At 41.5% G+C, this 23,039-nt stretch overlaps 1 protein-coding gene across 1 annotated transcript; it reads right to left on the minus strand.

Moving 5' to 3' along the window:
- Window positions 1-3,856: 3,856 nt before the first annotated feature.
- cdca2 (cell division cycle associated 2) lies at window positions 3,857-22,617 on the minus strand. The gene is made up of 15 exons (XM_063490355.1): window positions 22,594-22,617; window positions 22,251-22,443; window positions 21,964-22,100; window positions 17,135-17,300; window positions 16,556-16,710; window positions 16,033-16,164; window positions 13,049-13,178; window positions 11,207-11,532; window positions 10,870-10,921; window positions 10,689-10,763; window positions 10,119-10,255; window positions 9,911-9,973; window positions 9,590-9,661; window positions 5,455-5,620; window positions 3,857-5,273 (listed from the first exon to the last, which is right to left on the minus strand). The coding sequence occupies exons 1-15, from the start codon at window positions 22,615-22,617 to the stop codon at window positions 4,387-4,389; spliced, it is 2,715 nt and encodes a 904-aa protein (XP_063346425.1). The 3' UTR covers window positions 3,857-4,386.
- Between the last annotated feature and the right edge of the window lie 422 nt (window positions 22,618-23,039).

Genomic DNA, 23,039 nt, shown 5'->3' on the forward strand with positions numbered 1-23,039 from the left:
ATGGAAATATTGTAGTTTTTGTTTAATAAACTTACAAGAACTTCACAACTTTTCACCTTGTCATCATGGGGTATTGTGTGTAGAATTTTGAGGTGAAAAATGAATTTAATCATCTTCCCTACAAGATGATGAAATCTTTCTGATTACAACACAAAGATCATCAAACATCAATCAAATGGAGCCTGTTAGATTTTTTTAAAGTGTGTTTGAAGAATTAACAATCGAGTGAGTGCCTCTGTTCTTCATCTGAACACCCGGGGTTTTTCTCGTTTGTATCACTCGAGAATAAATCGAGTCCAGACACAGTGAGGATTTGCACAGGTATGCGACTGGAGAGCTCTGTTTCATCAACACACATAATGCTGGAAGCATCGTTTACTTCCTCTCCTTTAATTTCTCCTGGCACGACGGCAACCTCTCTAATGCCGCTTTGGTACTCTTCCCTTGCTCGCCGTTTCATTGCGTGTAGTTTTGAATCTTTAACTAGTTACACAGCTTTGTTTACGCATGCATTACCACTCACATCTGTTCCAATAGAGCTTTCTCATGGTCCGAGTTGTTCAGGTGCCTGTAGACAAACTTAGTGGGCTGTCATGCATGTGAGTGACCTGACTGCTGGGGTGCTCTCACAGTCTCTCATCTATGTGAAAGACCTCCACAGGGCTGTGCATATTTCTTTTAGAACTCAGATCTTTCCTATATTCATGCCTAGCATCCAGACGACTCCAGTGTGTAAGAAGCACTACAGGAGAATTTACTGCATTTTAGTGTGAATGAATAGAAACACATCATGTTTGGAAACGATGACACGGGCACCCACGTTTGCTGTCTAATTGGGTATTCCCCTGATTCATCACACCCCTAACACACAGCAGGCTTCTGGAAGAAAATAAAGACATCAGACTCGACTACAAACAGTTAGAACGACACAGATAACATTGCTGATGTTGTCTGTAGATCTGAGGGTTTTTTTCAAGCATTCACATGTGCAAAGACTCTTTTTAATTAACTTAACTGGTACTAAAATGCACACCTACACCCCATTTATATTGGCTATTGCGCTTTGGTTACCTCTCTGCCCGAGGCTGTGGCCAGTTTGGCTGGGCAGCCAGATTAGACTGCAGGAAGTTGCGAGCTTCTCCAATATGAGAAAGATTAAGGATTAGCAACTCTTTCAGCTTAGCTGTGTTTCTGACCAGATTAGAGTAGAAAAGCACTATATACATATGTGTGTGTGTGTATATATATATATATATATATATATATATATATATATATATATATATATATATATATATATATATATATATATATATATATATATATATATATATATATGTGTGTGTGCTTAACTGATTTATTAGACCACTTGTCATAAAAACAAGAAAACAAAACTATTTTAGAAATCTGTCAAAAACATATTAAAACTAAAAATGACTTAAATCACATTTTTTTATACCAGAAAAAACACTATGGACTTCTCTTAGAAGTCAGAAATGAATCAAGCATAACATTCAACAACTAATGTTTCTGTTCAGGAATGAAAATAAAGAAATGCAATTTGGCATCTTAATGGAAAAATTGTTTTTAATATTTCTTTCCCTGCTTTTCTGTAAATATGAACAACACTACAAATATATATTTGCATTAAAAATAGCTGTCCATAATGTTGGATCAACCATTATGGAAACAGGAATTATGGAAAAAGCAAACGCTCTCTTTATGATTATGGACACTTTTGGGGGGGAATGAGACAGATTACCCAATTGTTAGTCACAGCTGTAATTGTGCAGACACTTTCCCACACATGGATTAAGCCTAGTCTTAGACTAAAAGGGAAATTAAATTTAAAGCTCCACTGTTAAAATTTCTGAGCCCAACTTTAATCCAAGGCTGCTTTAAAGTAGCAGCACTAAATGACCGATTACAATGTCCTAATATGCTCCCAGTATTGGATTTCTAGATTAGGCATGAAGAATCTATACTACGCCCTCTCGTCTGTGTGTAGAGGCAGCTTTCTTAAACAGGTTTGAGCCAGTCGCAGCATGCACACACTGGGACAGCAAACCAAACCGAGTAGCTCGAGGGTCTCTTGCTGTTGTCCTGCCTTTTGTTTTGTCGCCCTCCTCCTGCTGTCTTCAGCTCCATAGGAGAGCTGTGTATGGCTTAGAGATCGTGCCTCTGAACATCAATAATAGAAGGCTCGCAGCACAGAGCGCAGAAAGGCCAGAGGCAGCGGGACAACTTAATACCATTCAGTTACTAATTAACTAATTGAAAGACCAAGGTCTCTAAATCTGGAAGTACAAATAACTGATTATGTCTCTTTGTGCTCGTACAGAAAGTGATCATCCGTTTTAAAATGAGGCGTAAAATCAAGAGCAGAGCGAGTGTGAAATCTCGTGGCTCAGCAGCATATTTGTCAGCGACGCTCAATGCGCTCTTATTACTGACAGTAACAAGAGCCAATAAAGAGCTGATTTATTGTTGGCTCTGATTCTTAATTTATTTATTTTTCCCTCTGGAGGATTTGTAGGTGGCAAGTGAAGCCTGTAAGGTCAATCACACGGAGCTGTAAAATGAGATGTATCCTGCATTCACCAGGGCCAAAGTGTAGAGGAGGCCCGGGAGAAGAGGGGAAAAGATATAGAGCCGGGAGAGCTTCAGTGGAAAGAAATGGACTCCATTTTTGTAAGTCCTCCTCTCCAGCTGTCACCCCGCTCTCTGTCCCATGGGGGGTTGCCACGGTGACAGGAGGCCACATGTCTTGGGGGTGTCGTTTTGGTCAAAGGACCCCATTGTTCTTGTGTTAAGCCGCCTTCAGTATGCCCGTCTGCCAGGGACAGGGGCTTCACACCCCTCACGTACACACATACACACACACTCCCGCGCTCTCTCTCACAGACAACACACCCACTCATATTATAGAGGTGCAGCAGTTTGGCTTCAACTCTATAAACTGCACATTTACAAAGATGATACAAGTTTTAAAAGAGACAAGAGCAGACAAACACACAGTGTCACAGTCGAGCAGAAAAAACACACACACACACACACACACACACACGAGCCTAGTCTGTGTGTTTTTTTCTCTCCAAGCAGTAGCAGCCATCAATAAAGCTGAACTTCCACACATTTATATTATTCCCACTCTTGACAGTAGCATCATTTCCTGACGCACCCTCCCAGGAGCGGCACATCAATAAGCAGCAATTCTGCAAGAGTGCCACCAGATGGCAGTGTGGCCCCACTGCAGCCACACAACATTACATTAGTGGGTTTATGATTTTGTCCATCTGTCTTCCGGTGGGAATAGAGAGCAGAAAAAGGCCTTGGCAGATCACTAGGGGGGCCAAAAACCTCTGTCGTCCTTCAGCCAAGTGACTGACTTGATGTAAAAGGAGGCAGTCAATTACTCAGTGATGGATAGATTACAGTCATGCATCATTCTGCGAGCCAATTTTCCTATGTGAACTGAATCTGAAACTCAATTTGTTACTGCCCTCTGTGACAGATGGATGGAGCCGGTACTGAGCAACAGATTTTAAAAATCTATAACCGCTGGAACTTGGGTGGAGGTTAGAGGTCAATTTACTTTCAGGCATTTGGCCATGTTTAAAATACAGAACAGGACGGTTTATGCTAAAGGGAAAGCTGCTGCACTTGAACTCGAGTGACCACACACAGCTGGAATGTCACGTTTGTGGAGACAAGCGGCTGCTTTATTATCTGGATTAATTTGCTCTAAATGAATCTAAAGCATCCTTTTAAATGAACACAGTTTGTTCTAATGTGCCATCTTTACATGGAGGCAATATATTTAGTTAGAAGCAGATGCTTGTAAGGTACAGTTTGACATTTCACTAACCACAACTGTTTAGATCATTAAAAAAAATGAAAAAAACAACAAAAACAACAACCACCAATCACAATTAAGCAGAATTACTTGAGCAATTCATTTAAGTTCTCTGTGTAGAGCCCGCCTGCCTTTGGCTGACACATTTGGTGAATGAGACACAGCCATCTTCATCCAGCCTCAGGAGCAGATATTGACTTCATTGCCTGATCCAGTGACTTTGGAGAGGCAGACTGAAGATGCACTGTGATTACCAGCTGAGTGCCACGATATTGATTAGGTGGTCAGCAGAGATGATTGAGCTCTCAGCATAATGACTAGCTTAGTTACTGGAGGGAAACCGGTCACAAATTGCTGGTCATCTCTAATAATTCACAGAGAAAGAAAGAAAAGAAAGAAAAAAAATCAATGTTTTAGCTAAGTGTGAAACAATCAGTCTCCTCTTTTGGGGAATCAGTGGTGTGTGGAGGTGTAATCAATGTATTTTTTATTCCCTCTTAATCTCAGTTCATTAAGTTAGGTAAATGATCTCAGGAGGCATCTCCTGCCTCCTCAGGGAGTGAAGGTTGGCTGGGCAGAGCAGCACTGAGCCGACGGCCCCGGGTCCTCCTGCGGGTCTCTTTGCTGGACTCGGGAGAGGTACGAGACAGCCAGGCGAGCCCTGCACTGCTGCTGTTCTCAGCGTTGCTCTGGTTCCTCAGGCTGCGGCGCACTGAGCGCTGCCCTCTAGTGCAAACTGGTTTAAACACATCCTCAAAATTAAAGTCAGCTTGCCAGGGAGCAAGGTCCACATGAGCTCTTTCCCCCTCTTCCTGGCTATCAGAGCTTGACTGGATGTTTTCCTGTGAGCTTGCTGCTCGGTCTCCCTGTCTTTCCTCCTCCTCTTCACAGCTGGTTTGGTGCTTCTTTACATAGTTCTCCTGCTCCGCTGTCACTGAGCTGCTTACAGAGCTCCTCCTGCCCCGCTTAGCTTTCCCTTGTGCTGGCTCTGTGTTGTTCGGGCAGTCTGAAGTAGGTGCATGTGCACTCACGTGACATTCTGACTCTGTGCAGGGCGTATCTGCAGAGGTCTGGGCACAAAGTTCTACAGTGTCTTCTTGTCTCTCTTCATGTACAGAAGGGGTTCTCGATGATAGCTCAAGGCTTGTAGTGGTTTGCTCTTCATAGAGCTGCTGCTCTGTCTCTCCTCTGGTCAGGTCACTGTCAGCGACACTGACCTTCCTTTTCTTCAGTCGTCTTCCTCTGACCCTCACCCCCAACAGCCTGCTGTCCTGCCCGGCGGCACTTTTTTCACTCAAGCTGGGCGATGTGACAGAATCTTCTACAGTGGTTTCTGAGGCATTTGTCACAGCGAGGTCGTGTATCACTTGAGTTTCATTAGTTACCTCAGGATTCAGCTGGGTTTCCTGATCTGGAGCTGTGAAGAAAAATGAGGACAAAAGAAAAATCTCAGGAAAAAAATGTTTCTGCTGGTTTCCCCTGAATCCAAAGGTTCTCATTTTTTAGGGACTAAAATAAAGTTTGACATCCAGACATTGATACCGTCTCCAACCACAGGCTAAATCACACACTGGCAACTTTTTTTTTTTTTTTTTTACCCTTGCAGCTGATTGAATTAGTCTCCTGTGCTGTTGGAGACTGACTGATGAAGGACAGCCTCTCGGTGATGGGACTCAGGGCGGGGTTCTTGGAGGCATATTCACGCGAGCCGTACAGCGAGCGGTCTACGTCCTTGTTCCATCGACGCGTTGTGCTGGAGGTCATCTGGGGACCAGCAAACTGCAGTGTTAGAAAATTCTGCATCGACAAGTCTGCAGAAGCGTTAAAGCTGGCAAGTATCCACCTCTGATATGGTATGCAGAGTGTTTCGATCTTGCACATTTCATTAATGATACAATGATTATCTAATGCGCAAACATATTTTATAAACACAAACATAAAATTGAAAAAAGCTGAAAATATTTTATCATTTAGCTCAAAGTTAAAGAAACTGCTGGAGAATGTCCACTCATGCTCTTGAGCAAATGTGTGTTATGGATATAAAACCTTTAAGATGGAAAACTGAATCCCTGCAGGAGTAATAATTGCCATCTCCTTCATCCTCTGATTCTTACGATTCTGCCTCGGTGACACTTTTTGCTCATCAGTGTGTCTTGTAGTCAGACAGCACTTTCATTTTCATCAGCTCTGTCTGCATTTCATGGAGTGTAATAGGGCTGCGCGACATGACCAAAACCTCACATCCCGATAACGATATATATCACAAAAAAGTGCATTTTGTGTAAATTCTGTGAATCTCGGGCAACTCGACTTGTATGAAGTGTTTTCAGCTGGGCGTTGTGTACCTGGAGTCGAGTGTTTTGACCAATGCATGAAGCTATATATATTTAGATATAAGTTATAACAGCTGCCCTTTTCTTTGTATTCATTACACAGCGTGCTATGGAGAAAAGCCTGTTCTAACATTTGAGTCTAAGGTTTATTTTGAGCACCTGACGGCTCTTTTTTGCTTCTCATCCGTAAACTCTCTCCATACTCTTTCACGTGATTCTTGCGTAGGTGGTAGACGAGGTTTGTGTGTGTTTGAGTCTGTGGTGGGTTTGAGCATAATTTGCATTATACATTTTTCTGGTCCTTGTCAGACCTTTCATAACCAACCAGGTACCTGTTTGGTGCTACCTGGTTCTTCACTGGCCATGCTGGTATTCTCTGTGGCTGCATCCACATGGTGACCATCCAAACAATGAAAAAAATAAACAGTGTATTTTGCGACACCACGAAACAAATTATAGCGTATAATATGAAACGATAGATGTTCTAATTCTGTCATCTGATATATTTCATCATATCGCACAGCCTGAGAGTGTAACTGAAGAAGTTGTTTGGCAGATGTGAACACAGAGCTTTAAATACAGTCCTGCCTGGGAGCATTAATCTATGAAGAAAAAACAAACCTACAGTACGGATACAGTTTGTGTCTAAGGGGGAAATTTTTTATTTTGCCTGTGAGGGTTCTCCCTGCTTCCCAGGACTGGACACTTTGCAGCCATTCAGTGTTCGACAGGAGCTCTCTCTCTCTCTCTCTCTCTCCTGCATCCTCCTACAACCGTGTAAACACTGGGCTGCATCTGACTGGGCGAACGCCTCACGTGGGCTTTCAAACTGAAAACAACATGACGGCTTGTTTGCCAACTTTCTTTGGGATATGTTTGTGAAAACATGCGAGGTGAGAAAGAAGACATTGAGTTGCTTAATCTGTCCTCATTTTAGTTCCACCGGCTGGTTTAAAGGGTTTTTCAGAGTTTCCAAAGGATTTGTACCAAACGCAGATATTTTACTTCAAGCATCCGATCTGACACGATGCTGCCAGAATACTAGACCCGTTACACAGACGATGAACAGGAAGTGTGGAAATGAGGGATCCCGTGGACATGAGCTGGGCACTGCACACTCAGTAAGTGGACTGCAGTAATGTGAGCTTCAGTCTAGACAGCTATCAGGACCCTGTGTGCTCGTACATCCTCTCACTTGACCTGCCCTGGGCTAAACCCATTTCACTTATCCTACCTTTTTTATGCTTTGCACTAGTCAAGTGTTGACACATGAAAATGTAATGCACATTCAACTAAAGGTACTGAAAATGGGAAGAATAGGGAAAAGAAAATAGAAAAGTGACATGTGGATGTTAGGTGATCATAGTGTGTTGGGGAAAAAGTCTAGTAAGAGCATGTATGTTTAAAAATAAATAACTGTCACACAAATGCTTCCACATAGTCAACTGCAGTACGTGCCCAGTTGGCAAAGACATGATTACAGTGGTTTTGTCAATGTTTTATCTTATTCTGTGCTTTGTTCCCTTTTCCTTCTGTCCTCTGCCCTATTGTGACTTCCTACCCTACTCACTGTGAATACATGGATATTGTAAATACCATCACATTTCCTTGAATTAAAAAAAAAAAAAAAAAAAAAAAAAGGAAGGTAGTGATGTATATATTTGTGAGCGGTTTAATGAGGTAGGTATTAGTTTGGGTCTGCTGTGTACAGACATGCTAGAAATTACTGGTGGCTGGCAGTGCTACCCCTCAGCCTCCTAGTAGATGAGCTGAGTGTGAAACTAGTCAATAGTACCAATTTCAAAATTGTATGTTGCCTCATTTCAGTTATCACATTCACACGATTTTCAGAAAGCTCTAACCTTGAGGTGAAGGTTACCAGGAATTAAACCTGTCCCGAATGTGAAACTTCTATGTTGCCTCATTCTTAAGTTATCGCATTAACAAATTTGCGTGTCTATGTTGCCTGCCCTCCCGGCAGGGTGTCGACAGTACACTCACCATCGTTTTACAGTTGAGTGGATAAAAAACTGGATGGATCAACTATTGTGTTGTTTTTTTGTTTGTTTTAAAAACAGGATCTCTTGACAACAAAAATACAGATCATCTCCAAATTTTTCTATGATTGCAAGACTAAAAAGGTTGTGATCTGTCTATTCATCTGGTCTATCCCCAACAGTACACAACAGTCATGCTTGATACATGTCTCAGATGCGAGGTCATGGTTCAGTAGGTTTTCAGTACAATAGTGAAATAAGAATATAAACCCAACAAAATTAATCTTAATGTAACAGTTAAGGAACCCGGACGCTGAAAAAGTGATAAAAGCTTATCAGTTTACCGATGCTAACAATACAGGATTAGGATGACATATCACACAAAGGTCCTAGACAGAATTTTCATCTGGAACGCTGCCCCAATTAGAATGTCCTGAACTGGAAGTCGGAACAATCCCAACAACCCAGAGTTAACGATCCAAGAGGGCGGCAGTATCTTGGATTCATGGATAAGAGTCTATCCATGAATGTCCTGCAGCGGTGTTCTTACATTAAGTATTATGCTGTATTGCTTGATATAGATGAATTCCTCTACTTTGCTAAAGCAAAACAAATCCTGTTTTTTCATGCTTTTCTGATTTTCCTATTGGTACACACCAACTTGGAATTCTAACATCCCACTCCCGAGGTAGCTGGAGGATGGCATAACATAAAAAGTGTTGTTCGTGCAAACTTTTTAACCAATCCAGATTTGACCTATGCAGTGTCATTCCCACCAGTATACACTGTACACGAGCATGTCCGTGTGGACTGCATAAGCAAAACCCTTCACTGTGTGTAGCCGAATACTTCATAAATGGATCCATATGGTTTCATGGTATTCCACTTCTATTAATCAGCAGAAACATTTCACCTCATGTAAGTTGCTTTGCTGCCAGCTTTAAAATCCAAACCTAACAATATGCTATAACAGGTCCTTGTAGAACCCATTATTAAAGTACCTTCATGGTGTGGAAATTGCATAGTCAGATCAAACCGTAACATAGCCTCCTCTGGTTCTGTGCCACAATATACACCTCACCACTACGATATAAAGCACAAACACTCTCACTTTGTCTCATCAGACTTCTTTATGTAATTATCTGTGACAGCAGTGTTGACTCTCTACTCATGCACAACTTTATGAATAAGGATCAGCATTACCACTATACATGATATCACAGATGTGCTATTTGCAGCTCTATATGGGTCATATTAACATGACTACATACTCACTATGACCTTAAGTCGTAGTCAGATTGTGTAGCCATCATCTACATGACAGCTTGTAAAAAGACAATTCTGCAAAGCCCTCAGTGAAGTGATGGAAGGAGAAATCAAACAAGCACACTCATCCAACTTACCTTCATCTTCCCAGAGGCCAACTTGGCAGCAGACCGTGCCGACCTCTTCACAGGTTCACTCTCTTCTGGCAGCTGGGGGAACAGAAAAGTTTACCCCAGGATATATTATATAGACTCTCTGACACACACACACACACACACACACACACACACACACAGTACAAGTCCTTAAATGTGATTAAGCTCACATCCAGCAGAATTAAACAGTAGATTAGATTGGAACATGTTATGACCTCCAAATGATTAAGAAAAAAAAGGCCATCTTTGCTTCTAAATGGACATTTGTACAAGTGAATCATGCAGTTTATGGGAATAGCATACCTTCCTCTTTCGGCTGCTGGAGCAAGCTCGAGGTTCGCTTCCAAGTTCTTGTTTTGGTGCTGGCTGCAAGAGAAAATTGCACAGAATAAAATTCTGTAGAGGATGGTAATAAATTATTTTGGTAGAGTATTTTTTTTAACATTCCCATGAGCTCACAGAGATGTATCCAAGAATTTGAAGAAAAAAAAAAATCTTAAATGTGGCAGACCTTTCTCCTTCTGTTGCTGGATCGGGCTGCAGTTGGACCTCCAACTCCAGCGTCTGGTTGCTTCTCCTTCTCTGGCAGGGAGTCGGGCTCAGACTGGTCATCCATCTGGGAGGTTGTGCTGGGGTTGGTGTCAGACTCTGGGGGAAAACCTACAGTATTACAGCTGAAAAGACTTCTGTTTGAGAATTTAGCAATAACTGATAATATCAACTCCGCTGATTAGTGTGGAAAAATGATTCACACAAATTAATACAGTCCAACTGACAAAAGGAACTGTGCAGCTTTTAAACCAATAGGAGGAGGTTTAAGGATGCCTCTCATTCTGACTTCTCTGATTGTTTTAATCTTTCTTTTATAATTAGAGAGGCAGAACGCGGCTTAATTTCTTAATATGATGTCAAAATAAAAATCCTGACGTGATTCAGCTCCACACAACCTTAACTTCTAGTTTTGAAGTCTTTTACGCTGGCGTACTCAGATTTGCTGGAGAAATAGAGGTTACAGAAGTAGATCGATGAGGACAGGAAGCTAAGTGACAATTAAAAGAAAAAAGCTATGACAGCTGTTTACCTGTCAGAAGCTGAGAGAGAGACTCCTCGTAGAAGGCATTGTTTAAATTCAATGGCTGGGCATCCCACGCCCATTCTGAAAATGAAACAAATGAAAGAAAGCTGTTATCGTATCAGAGCTGAATTGCATTCCACTGGAGACAATAAGCCATCTCTCTCAGGGTCAATAAACTGTAATCAACCTGTATCACTCGCCACAGCAGAGCCAATCTCCTCCACCGAAGGGAAAACAATCTAGGACCAGAAAATAGAAAAGCAGTATTATTCACTGATGATTAATATTTATAATCAAGACCAGATCGTGGGTCATATCCTGAGCCTTGCAGGGAACAGACAACAGCTAACAGCAGCAGGTAGCAGACAATAATAAATAACAGGGCAGTTACAAACAGACAAATTATCTTGTGGAAAGCCTGTTTGTAGCTGATGTCATTGGAAAATGTTAATGTTTTGTAACTAAGATTTTATTACATGTAAAGTGTCATCATCATACTGCCATCACAGTTTAATCTCATCTACCTTTCCCTCCTCTTCGTCTCCCTCAGAGTGCATTCTGGACTTGCGAGGCATTGTGAGTGTAGGAGAAGCACCAAACGCAGTCAGGCTGCTGAAGTCGGGCCGACATTCCGGTGTCTTGGATTCACTCCTCTGCGGCGTCTTCAGCACTGAACGAAGCTGTAAGCTCCCACCGGGAGTTTGTGGTCGGGCCGGCGTGCCTCCCTTTTGTAACGGGGTGCTCGGAGGCAGGTTCTTATCGAAAAACTCAGGAGAGAGGGGACCTCCGAAACGCACACGTTTCTTCTTCTTCGTCATCGTTGTGGGTGTCCCATTGGACTCTTCCTCTCCTGCAAGATAGAAAATCCATACAATGCACAAAAATGTACTTTATTTTCTCCAGGAGTCATTGTGTAATAAACACCAAGAGAGACTTTGAGATATTATAGATTAGCCTTGTTTTGTCTAAACATCATCTGAAATGTGAATAAACACTTACTTAAGTTTTTTGATAGAGGAAAAAAGTCAGACCAGCATAGTTTGTATATTTGTAGGGCTGAAAATTTGTTTATCCACATGACAATCTGCACTTTGCTCATGTTTAACTAAAGAAAGGTTCCTGAAGTGGTGCAGTATCATGGGAAGTGAACTACACTACCAGCATGATTTAGATATAACAATTCAGAAAGCAAGACCTATTAGTTAATACTCATGATTCAAGTGTCTGTAGTCTCATAACCCAGTCCTGTTTTAGTGTGACATCGATGTAATCCATTCATTAGCCATGCGCTTATGTTATGTAGCGATGTACAGCTGAAAGCTTGGTTATAAGCATGCTAGTCTGATGAAAGATGCTTAACAATTATTCACAGAGTGAAATGGAAATTCATAACAGACTGGTAGAACTGATCACAAAGTGAGGATGCGTATAGTAAATATCTTCTTCCCATGTTCTTATTCAGCTTCTCTAAATAAAAATAAATTAATTTAAAAAAAAAAGTCTGTGGCTCAAATAAATAAAAAATACAAATCGAAGTATGACCTGACCCACAGCAAGTGAGCACAGCCACTGTGAAATCCAGCCCACAAATAGAGAGTGTGTGTGTGTGTGTGTATTTACAATACTGGTGGGGACCAACAGCCCTCATGGGGACCAAAATCCAGGTCTTCGCGTCAGGGTTACAATTAGGTTATTGTTAGGTTTAGGGTAAGGGTTAGGCATTCATTTTTGATGTTAGGGTTAGGCTAAGCAGCTAGGGAAAGCATTATGTCAATGGGATGTCCCCACGAGGATAGCAAACCAGACGTGCGTGTAGCCTGTGTCGGTATTTGAAAAAGTGTGATTCTGGGGCTGACCTGTAAATGTAACTGTATTTAAGACACTGAAAGACTGCCTAATTCTTTATTATGAAGTTAAGACTGTCGAAGTTACTGTTTGAAAAAAAAAAGAAAAAAGAAAAAAAGGATGTGCATGATGACTAAATGAGAAAACATTTTTTTAAAGTTGTGTATTTGGAATCAGTACATTCTGATCTGGTATTTACAAATAGAAGTGGGTGTTTGGTGCAGCAAGATACATCACACAACTGTTATCAGACCATCTGATATTGGGCTTTTTTCAGTCTTTTTTTTTTTTTTAAATTAATTCACCAACGCTCTAAACTGCTTATTGCTAAATACATGCATGATGTTCTTCACTACGGCAACTCAAACGAACATCGAGTTCTTCACTGAATATGCACCAATTCAGCCGAGCGGAACCTTTGGCTACACTGGAGCAAGCCACTGTGCACCGAGCCTCAAAGGCTAAACCAAGATAAAAGGTCAGTTACTCTAACAAGGCCACAGAGAGCGACATGTGCTCACCTGTGGGCTTCATCTCCAGCAACAAAGGGAGTGAGGGGATGCGGAAGGAGGAGGAACGCTGCGGTGGCGAAACGGCTGCAGGATCATCAGGAGGTGGTCGGCTGAGGCTTTGGAGTTCAAAGACCTCATCCTATTAAGAGAGCACACATGAGAGCTTTCATTCTGAAGGACAAGGACAGAACATAGAGAACAGATATTTGCATTTTAGCCAACACTAGCATAATTTTTTGTACATAAAATCCAGAAGGACACTGGAGCACAGAACAACCATAATCATTTCATCTAATCAGCTCACAGCAGGCATCCTTTAAATATCTTTTTTTGCATACACTTCTGATGAGAGCAGGAATTGCTCAGTTATCGTGAATAGCCCCAAAAATCACTTGGAAAAGATCAGAAGGCATAACCGAGAATGTTCTATCTTACATGAAAGCACAAACAAGAGAACACGAGTGTGAAAAGGACTCCGAACCACAGAATAGTAACATTTCTAAAAACTGGGTTTATTTTCTGTTTCCTAGTTTGACAACAACCATCAACACATCAGATCAAAATATTTAAGCTGAAATACTGACACATACTATATTGCCAAGAGCATTCACTAGTCTGCCTTGATATGCATATTAACTTCAGTAACATCCCATTCCTAATCCATAGGACTTAATTTGATGTTGGTCAACCTTTTGCAGCTATAACAGCTTCGACTCTTCTGGGAAGGCATTTCACAAGGTTTATGAGTGTGTTTATGGGAATTTTGACCATTCTTCCAGAAGCACGTCAAACACTGAAGGTCTGGCTCACAGTCTCGGCTCTAATTCACCTCAAGGTGTTCTGTCGGGTTAAGGTTAGGTTCTGTGCAGGCCAGCCAAGTTCTTCCACACCAAACTCACTTATCCATGTTGTGTCTTTGTGCTGGTGCACAGTCAAGTTGGAACAGGAACAGGACACGCCCAAACTGTTCACACAGCATGAAATTGTCCAAAATGTCTTGGTATACTGAAGCATTAGGAGTTTAACTAGAAGTAAGCTGCCGAGCTCAGCTCCTGAAAAACAGCCCCACACGATAATCCCCCCCCCGTCCAAACTTTACACTTGGGTCAATGCAGACATGGAAACTTATTCCATGAAGCTCTCTATGAACTGTTCTTGAGCCAATCTGAAGGCCTCCCACATGAAGTTTGGAGTTCTGTAGCGACTGACTCATAAAGCCTGAGGATTTAACTTTCATTCTAAACAGTTACAGACCATCACTGGCCCACTGCCAAACTGGTCATGCTGGATGATGTTGTAGTCAGTGTAATGTTCACCACAGTACCTCCAGACTCTTTCATACGTTGTCAATTGACCTCATTAAGAACCTGCTTTCATCTGTTAATAGAACAAGCCACTGATAGCAGGCCTGCTAGTTGTGCAGTTTTCTTCAGAAAGCCAAATGAGCTGCACAGTGCTGGGCTGTTAGATGGACCAGTGTATACCGAGTTCATCTGCCCAGTTATCACCAGAGGGGTGTGCTATAAAGCAACTTTGATATATTCAGACTTTCCTTGTTTTAGCTGGCTCTACAAAACCTAAAATCCCAGTGGGAGATCGAGGGTATCACAACCAAGTCTGTGTCTTGGTGACACTGAAAACTCTAAATTTAAGCTTGACATATCTCGCTAACCCATTAATCTTGCTTTGTGGTACAGTCATCTGTGTGACTGCAGCTAGGGCTGGGCCATATCACACCGTTCACGGTAATACCGGTATAATGTTGGGCAACGATAAGAAAATGAAATATCGCGATAGAATATGGGTAAAACGCACATGCGCAGTGCCTTTGTTTTCATACGCACATGGCGGAAAAAGCATGGCGGCGACGGAGAATGAGACGGGCGAAAGTGGATCGTTGAATGAAACAGATGAACCAGAAATGGTTTGTAAAAATGCTGCAACTTCAGTGGTGTGGAACTGGTTTGGCTTTCGTCTGTCAGATACACAACAAAGCACTATTTTTGGTAGAGCATGCTAGCGGGCCGTCGTTATTACTGTGTTTTTTGGAAAATACGGCACACTTAAAATCAATCCTTTGATTTTTCTGAAAATCGACAGTGCCCCTTATAATCCCGTGTGCCTTATGTATGAATTCTGGTTGTGTTTATTGACCTCGAAACGATTTTATGTGGTACACGGCGCTCGAAAATCTGTCAAATGTTTTAGTACGACTTTGCTAAGCTACGAAGCCGCACTGCTTGATGGATTGTCGGAGCATTACAGCTATCATAGGCAGGAGCCTCGCGGAGTGATAGGTACTGTGCTTCAACATAGTATTACCGTATTGTGTGTGTATAACCTCTTTTTAAGTTTTGTGGATATTCTACATGGTTATGCTGAGGATATGTCGGCCAATTTCCACTGGAAATGCCTTTTGGTTAAACTGTCAGCAAGGAATTTGCATTTGCACTGTTAAATTTTTATATTACTTTAATGCACATAAAAAACAGCTGCTTGTTTAAGTGAAAATACATTGATGTTGTTTTTTTTTTGCACTAATAAAGTTGTGGAGTTGTAAAGTATTTTGCTAAGTGTCAATTATATCGTCAGTTATATCGTTATCGCAAATTTTCAAATGTATATCGTGATAAATATTTTTGGTCATATCGCCCTGCTCTAACTGCAGCTGCGACATATCTGATTACTACTGCTCACAACGTGCCCCCGTGAACAGAAGTGTCATATTGAGCCTTAGGATAAAAGCAATCACAAGTTTCATTCAATAAAACATGCCACGATTATTTCACATAACAACTTCACTTCATGTTAATTCACCTAGCGACAACAGCTCATTTACAGCGTTTAAATCATGTTTAAAAAAAAATCATTGTGATACTCAGATGAATTCCGAGCAGAAAGAAGGCCCCGCCTGTAATGATGACCACTACAAGTCAGTCTGCAACAATTTCTTCCAACTTCTGCCTGAACTTGTGTTGTAGCTGAGTCCTAACCTGAGGGTTCTCAGCAGAGGATGAGGTCTTGAGGTCAAAGTTAGCCTTAGGCATAGCTTGTTCCTCTTCCATTGAGTCACTGGAGGGCGCCGGTCTTTGTGTAACAGCCTGCATCACCCGTTCTTCATCCACCTGTCGGGATGGGTCAGAAAAAACAGCTGTTTTCATAATACTGTACTGCATTACAACAACAAAAACAACACTACACTATACAGGAATTTGTAAAGTACATTACAGAATAGGATGTTAACGCTGTCGGGGGGGGGGGATTTAACCGTCAGTATTTTCTCAAAATATTTCGCGTCAAAGTGCTCTTTGGTTTATTTCTCTTTTTGGAAGCTTGTAGTCAAAAAAAGAAAAAGGAAAAAAAAATATCCTGTTTGGCCCTGAGATCTACCATTCATAAAGGCGTTAAAAATAATCGACGGCTTCAATGGGAGCCAGGCACACAGAGGTAAAAACCTTTTAGCTAAATTATTTACAGCAGTCAGTTAAGTGAGTGAGTCAGAGTGAGTCGGTGTACCTCCTGCTCCATCAAAGTGGAGGAGAGGGTAGGCGTGCTGGCCTCTCTAATCTCCACACTGCAGCCTTCGGGGGGGCTGCTGGTGCGCCTCCTCTTGCTGGGTGTAGGCGTCATTGGAGGGTTGTTCTCCTTCCCTCCACCATGGCTGTTCCCATCTGAGAGTGAAAAAAAAACCATCAATCAAAAAGGCATATTACATAAACATAGAAAAACAAATGGGACTTGGGAGCATCTAAGTTAAATGAAAAGAAAATATCAAATTTCAAATAATATATGATAAAAACACAGCTTGGGGTACAAAAAAGGAAAAAAAACAAAAAAACAACCTTTGATCAGAGGAATAGAGATAAAGTCTCACTTCAGTAACAAACAGCTTAGAAACTGGGCCCATTTAAGAAGATGACCAAGCTCAGAAGAGATCCCTGCTGTAAGATGTTGTCACAGTCAGGCTTATACGGTGCAGCGCATTAATCCACTGCTTTATGAACGATGCCTCCAGACATCATAAAGAAATCCTTCTGGCATGGATCCTCATTGAAAAATGAAACTATTAATCCTGTGGCAATGAGGCAGCCTCACCAGACAGATAATCTCTTGTCTTGATGCATCCTCCAGTGTTGCTGTCCTGTGCTGGCACCGGATCACAGGCATCATTCTCCTCCACATCCATCAGGCTCTGGAAGGAAGCCATCTTCTGCCTCAGCGTGGAGGCGACCCGGGGAAGGAAGGGGCTACTTCTGACAAGCTGAGAGTTGAGACAGCAAAATAAACATATCTGCTCAGTGATGTGCATTGACAGGCCAGAGACTTCTGAAATTACAAAAGTGGTATTACAGAGTGGCAGCACAATCTATCACTATCACGCAGATTTTTTATCTACACAATCCGCAAGTGTTACGGTTTACTTCACCGAACATCATCTCACAGGCAAGTCACAATGAAGGGGCATCCACAACAGCAACGGTGCAACCAGAGACCACTGAACATGAAACTGTAAGCAGTGGTCGGTGAAAGAATTGCTGGTGATGTAAACTGGGTGGGCCGCAAGTTAAACCTTCAGCATTTTGAAGTGATCGATCCAAGTGCCTCCCAGTGAGAGTGAATGATACCATTAACTAACATATGAGAGGCTGGTAAATAATTTGGAGCGTTACCTAGGCAACTGGAGCCTTTAATGCCGATTATTGACTAACCATCAGGTACAAAGCGATGCACAAACGAGCAAATAAGCTACATCCAAATGTAAAAGTTAAGTAGACTAAATAAATTAAAGGGGAGCCCTGAACCCTGAACAGTGAGATGCTATCCTGTAGGGGGTATTTTGTTGACATAGTTTGAGTCCATTGTTGCCCTCAGAGAAAAGATCAATGCAAATCAATACAAAGTTGTTCAGTGTGATGAAACATTTCTATCTCGAGAGTGGCGTTTTTTACACCGATAGTGCCTCCATCCACAGGGGATGAAGGGTCACTGAATGGTTTGATGAACACTTGTACAATCAATGCCAATGTGGACTGAAGCTCTTTTGGAGGAATACTAACATTACTAAGACACTCTGTGCCAGTTTTTCATTTAATTTGTCATTCACTGCATTTATGAACATTTCTTAAAAGCTGACTTAAAGACAGGTGAGCTGAGACAGAAGTGTTGCATTTAAAAGCCTTTTCCATATAAATGTGCATTATTCAAAACCCTTTGTGTATTTCTCAGCTTTTAATAATTAGAGTTACAGGCTGATCTACAGTTGTGTTGTTGACAAGCAACATTTTTGTAACCAAACTGCAACAAACGTAACTAAACATGAATAAGTCACACTCGGAGGGTGTCTGCTGTCGACTAAACTGAAAAACGCTCCAAAAAGCTGAGACATGGCAGACTGTGGTTCAGATCATGCTGAGAAGAATGATCCATGCCGGAGAAAAATCCTTATTTTGTTGACGTGTCAGTGGATGTTAACAGGAGTTTTGAAAACACAGAAGTGCATACAACAAAGTGAGCTTGCCAAAGTAGGGATTTCAATGCATTAGGCGGCTCGACAAAACCTAGAATCCCAATATGTTATGATACAGAGAAAATCAGTATCATAACAGCATCTATTAACTTTCCTTTTTAACCCAGGTTTTCTGCTTTGCAGGCATCTAATGGGGTTTTTTTGGGGGGCATAAAATGGACCAATCAAACGCTGCCTACTTCAGTCAGGAGCAACAGGTCGTGGAGAAGGATAAACAATATAAAATACACAAAGAGAGAGACTGATGCCCGAGGAAAGCTGCAGAAAATAATTTAAATTCATAGTGAACATATTTATTTTCAGTGATGCCATTCATCTGTAATTCATCAGCCTCACTAACATATTGCTCTGAAACTAAACTTTATCCCCAAGAAATGCACACAGATCACACACTGTCCCATAACCAAGGACAAGTGGAAATCACCTTAGTGTGTGTTTATTTGATTGACTGTATAACCACCAACAGAATCAATAATTTTGTAATCCATCTTCAATTAGCTACAATCCCAACAGTGTAAAAAGGACCAAAACAACATGTTTTCAGATGTTCTGCCAAGCTAGCTGAATACACATGAACTTCTATGTTAGTGACACAAATACTCCTCCTCCTCGAACATTATGTCTCAGTTTTGTTCTGTGGCATTACTGACATGACTTGATGCTCAACAGGTCTGCAGCTATAACCCATTTCTGATAGTTATGAACAGTAATATCCAGTGGGAGGCTTTTGTTTGTTGTTTCCGCATACTCTGTCTGGCAGTAGCTAAGCATTTAAAAAAAACCAAAAAAAAAACCCCCCCAAAGGAATGTGAATCTCAGGCGGCTGAGTTACATCCAGTGAGACCTGAAGAGTCACACTTTCTTTAACATGCTTCAGGTCAAATAGTGGTATTTTGATGCACCTTATGTAACAGATCAGGCATGAGAGACAGTTAAAAACCAAACAAACACATAACAAACAAAAGCAGCTTTTGTTCTCTCTGCAGTTTTCATTATGGACCACGTCCTTGTAGTATAGTCATATTAAAGGAACCCCGAAACACTCAAAATTGTGTTTTCTGTCTGTTATGTATCCACGGCTTGCATGCGTCATATAGCGGGCAATGATTCTTCCCCTCTCTTCAAAGCTTCATATTTAAATGTAATGAGGGCCAGAAATATGCAGAACTACAGAACAGAAAAGCCTAAGCTTTGGCACTGCACAGACAGCTGATGCAGTAAGTAAATCTGGCCCTTTCTGCAACTTGTACTCTCTACAGCATGATATGATGCTAAAACAGTCGTAGACTGCTTAAATAAAAGCATGAGTAATGTTTGGTTTTCTACATATGTCTCAATGACACAAACGTCTCTTAACAGCTCAAACCAGCAATGCTATTTAAATATCTTCTGAAAAGGGCTTATTATTCACTCTGTTTTTCATCACACTGCTATTTTTATTACACAAGCAAAGAAATATGATAAATGTGATGTATGACTTTGACTGAATAATACTGCTCACCGTATTACCTTAAACATTTTTAAAGGTCAAACATAAGTAAAGATGCTGCCACGAAGACACATGCTGTTAATCAGAGTTCAGAGATTTCCTCAACTTGTATTTAGATTGAAGTTTTCACGCTCTATAGTGTACAACACAGGGAGGTAGAACTACAAATGCGGTACAGTTTCTGTTTCAATCATTCACATCTGGCGGGCTGTGGAGCTTTTCACTGTGACAGTAATCCCTTGTACGAAACTCTGCTTTATTTAACACCTTTTGCCAGAAGTCATTCTGTCATTCAAACAGCACTCTCACAGCAGGAGCTCTGTCATGTTTATGTTCTGCTCTGTTCATTTACTGCATTAAGCTAATGTTGATGCACAAAGCTACTGTCGATATTAACTTTCAGGGTACTTCAAAAGCTGATCATTGCTGCATACACCAGCTTAGTGCAGCACAAAAAACTATACAAACACCTACATAAGCAACTGTGTACTTCTTGTGTTGTCTGCCTGTATTCCCGCAGGTCACTGATTTATTTTAACTGAAGCTTATGCGAAGTTTAACAATGTGTGTTTAAAGGGGCTCAGATAAAATTTGTTAACAATTTCAAAAATTAAAATAAAACATGGATTACAGATAAAAGAGGAACAAGTGTAAGCTGTAAAGTAAATATTTAGTAACTGTAAAGCTTAAAAGGCTTTATGCATCTCATTATCACACTGTCAAGTTTGCGAAACTATCTGTTTGATGTTATCTTATGAAACTAAGAGTTTTACAGCTTTCCTAGGGTTTACAGTCACCACTGCCATCTTGGACTGTTAATTCAGGGTTGCTGGGACTGCTCCAAATGGGAAACCTAAGTTGAGGAGGTAATCAAGAGGTGCATGACAAGCTGAAATGACACCAAAGGCTGGCATGCACTGGCAGCACTTTTAAAAAACGCACTGCTATTCATGCAGGACACAACAGTAGGCATAATCCAGATGTAAGCGTTCACATGCAGTCAGGCCTACATATTTTTGGACAAGGACACAGGTTTCATAATTTTGCTTCTGGACATCCCCACGGTGGATTTAAAATGAAGCAGTCTAGAGCCGACTGAAGCGCAGACCTTAATGCTTTAGTTAAACTAAATGTTTACATTAGTGGTTTAATAACAATTTAACATAATCCATCCTTTTACTCAGGCTTTGAGATTTACAAGGCCAACAACTGACAGGACCATTTTATGTTAACAAAGTCTAGAGTTCATTGAATCTGAATTTGGCAACTGTTCATTGGAAATTCCAATATGTAATCAAACAGTTGTCAACGCAAGTGAACGAGGCAGAAAGCAAAAACCAGAACACACTTATCAGGGAGAGAGGAGAAGCTTTATGAGCAGCAAATCAGCAGTTTGCTACATTCTCAGAAAGACCAAATGCACTTGTGAGCACTCTCAGAGCAAGAAGATTCCTGATTTCAATGTTCCAACTGGGAGGCTCTCTGTGTAGAGTCTGCAGGTTCTACCTTTGTTGGTTCTGTCCATGTCAGTATGAATGGTTATCCGTGAGTTAGTCCACAGTGTGCAGGGTGTACCCTGGCTCTTACCCTGTGACAGCTGGGACAGGCTCACCAACACTGAAATCTGAAAATGTGATTATGTACAGAGGCAAAATAACACAACTGCGCTGCTATTCCAGCTTTTATAGGTACGTCAGTATGTATGCAGCAGCGGCTGTGACAATTCTCATGTGCGTCTCATAAAGGACGACAGACAAAGCATGTTGTACAGTTGTGCACTGTACCAGTAATCTATGTCAGTTTCAATACTGATCCCAGCCAACTGAAAGCCAGAGCAGTCTGAACAACTGTCTGGCACTCTAATAGGATATGACAGATGCCAGATTTGCAACCCGAGAAGCATCTCACCTCTGGAGTTTGGGATGCCGGTGGAGTCTTCATCTTCTGTTGTGCCATGAAGCGGATGAGAGAATTTGTCTCTGGAGAGCCCCGGACGCCAACACTGGACCTCCGCCTGGCTTTCAGCTGTGCTAGACGAGACTTATCTGTCAGGAGAGAGAGAGGCTTGGTGCTAGACTAACACTCAATCAAGTCCATATACAGGAAATATAACCTGCTCTGGACACCTTTACTTGCTCTCCACCAGTTTAAAAGCAACAGCAGCTGCAGCCAAATAACGAACCGTCCTCTCTCACCTTTGCGATTTGACGATGCTGCTGGGGTAAAACTCTGCACAGAGATGCCAAACTGACTCGGGGTGAGCTCAGAAAAATTCAGGGGGGCTGAGGTTTGATTTAAAACTGAGGGGGTGTCCTCTACTGAGGGAGGCGACGCAGCTCCCTCCTGATCACCCTCACAGGAGACAGTGCTGATCTCTGCTGTAGCCATCTGCAATGAGAACATAAGCACGACTTATAAATGAAGTGCAAGAGAACCACAAGGACAGGTAGACGATCCTAGAGGATACACGGATAACAAAAGCACGCGACTCAGTCACATGCATTTCCATAACAAATGATTTCTGATTTCACCCGTTACAAAAAGAAATCCCTTCAGGGGCATGCTAACACAGACAAACACATGAAGATTTACTCAGGAGCATTTGCACACGCTCCACAATAACAGCGTGTAATGAGTAAAGAACTAGAAATGGTCAGTAGCGGCGGATAGCTGCGCTTACATTCCTGTCTCCCTGGGTTAGCACTGGCAACGGGCAACAAAATATTAAACCCACACGAATATTGGTTAACGCTAGTGAAGACTTTACTCGTCGCTGGCTAACAGTAGTAGCAGCGGCGGTGTCACTACAGTAACAGCAAGTTTAAAATCTTACCTTGTGGATTTAGATAATTTGGTTGTCTCTTGTCAAAATATATATAAAAGGACACTCGGGTCTTTTTATGCTATAAAAAGCCCACAAATGTCTTAACGGGCGTTTATAACAATATAAAAAGATTTTTTTAAAAAAGAGCAGAAGGCGATTC

Source organism: Pelmatolapia mariae, linkage group LG12 (assembly GCF_036321145.2).
Source record: "Pelmatolapia mariae isolate MD_Pm_ZW linkage group LG12, Pm_UMD_F_2, whole genome shotgun sequence".
In the NCBI taxonomy this organism is placed as follows: domain Eukaryota; kingdom Metazoa; phylum Chordata; class Actinopteri; order Cichliformes; family Cichlidae; genus Pelmatolapia; species Pelmatolapia mariae.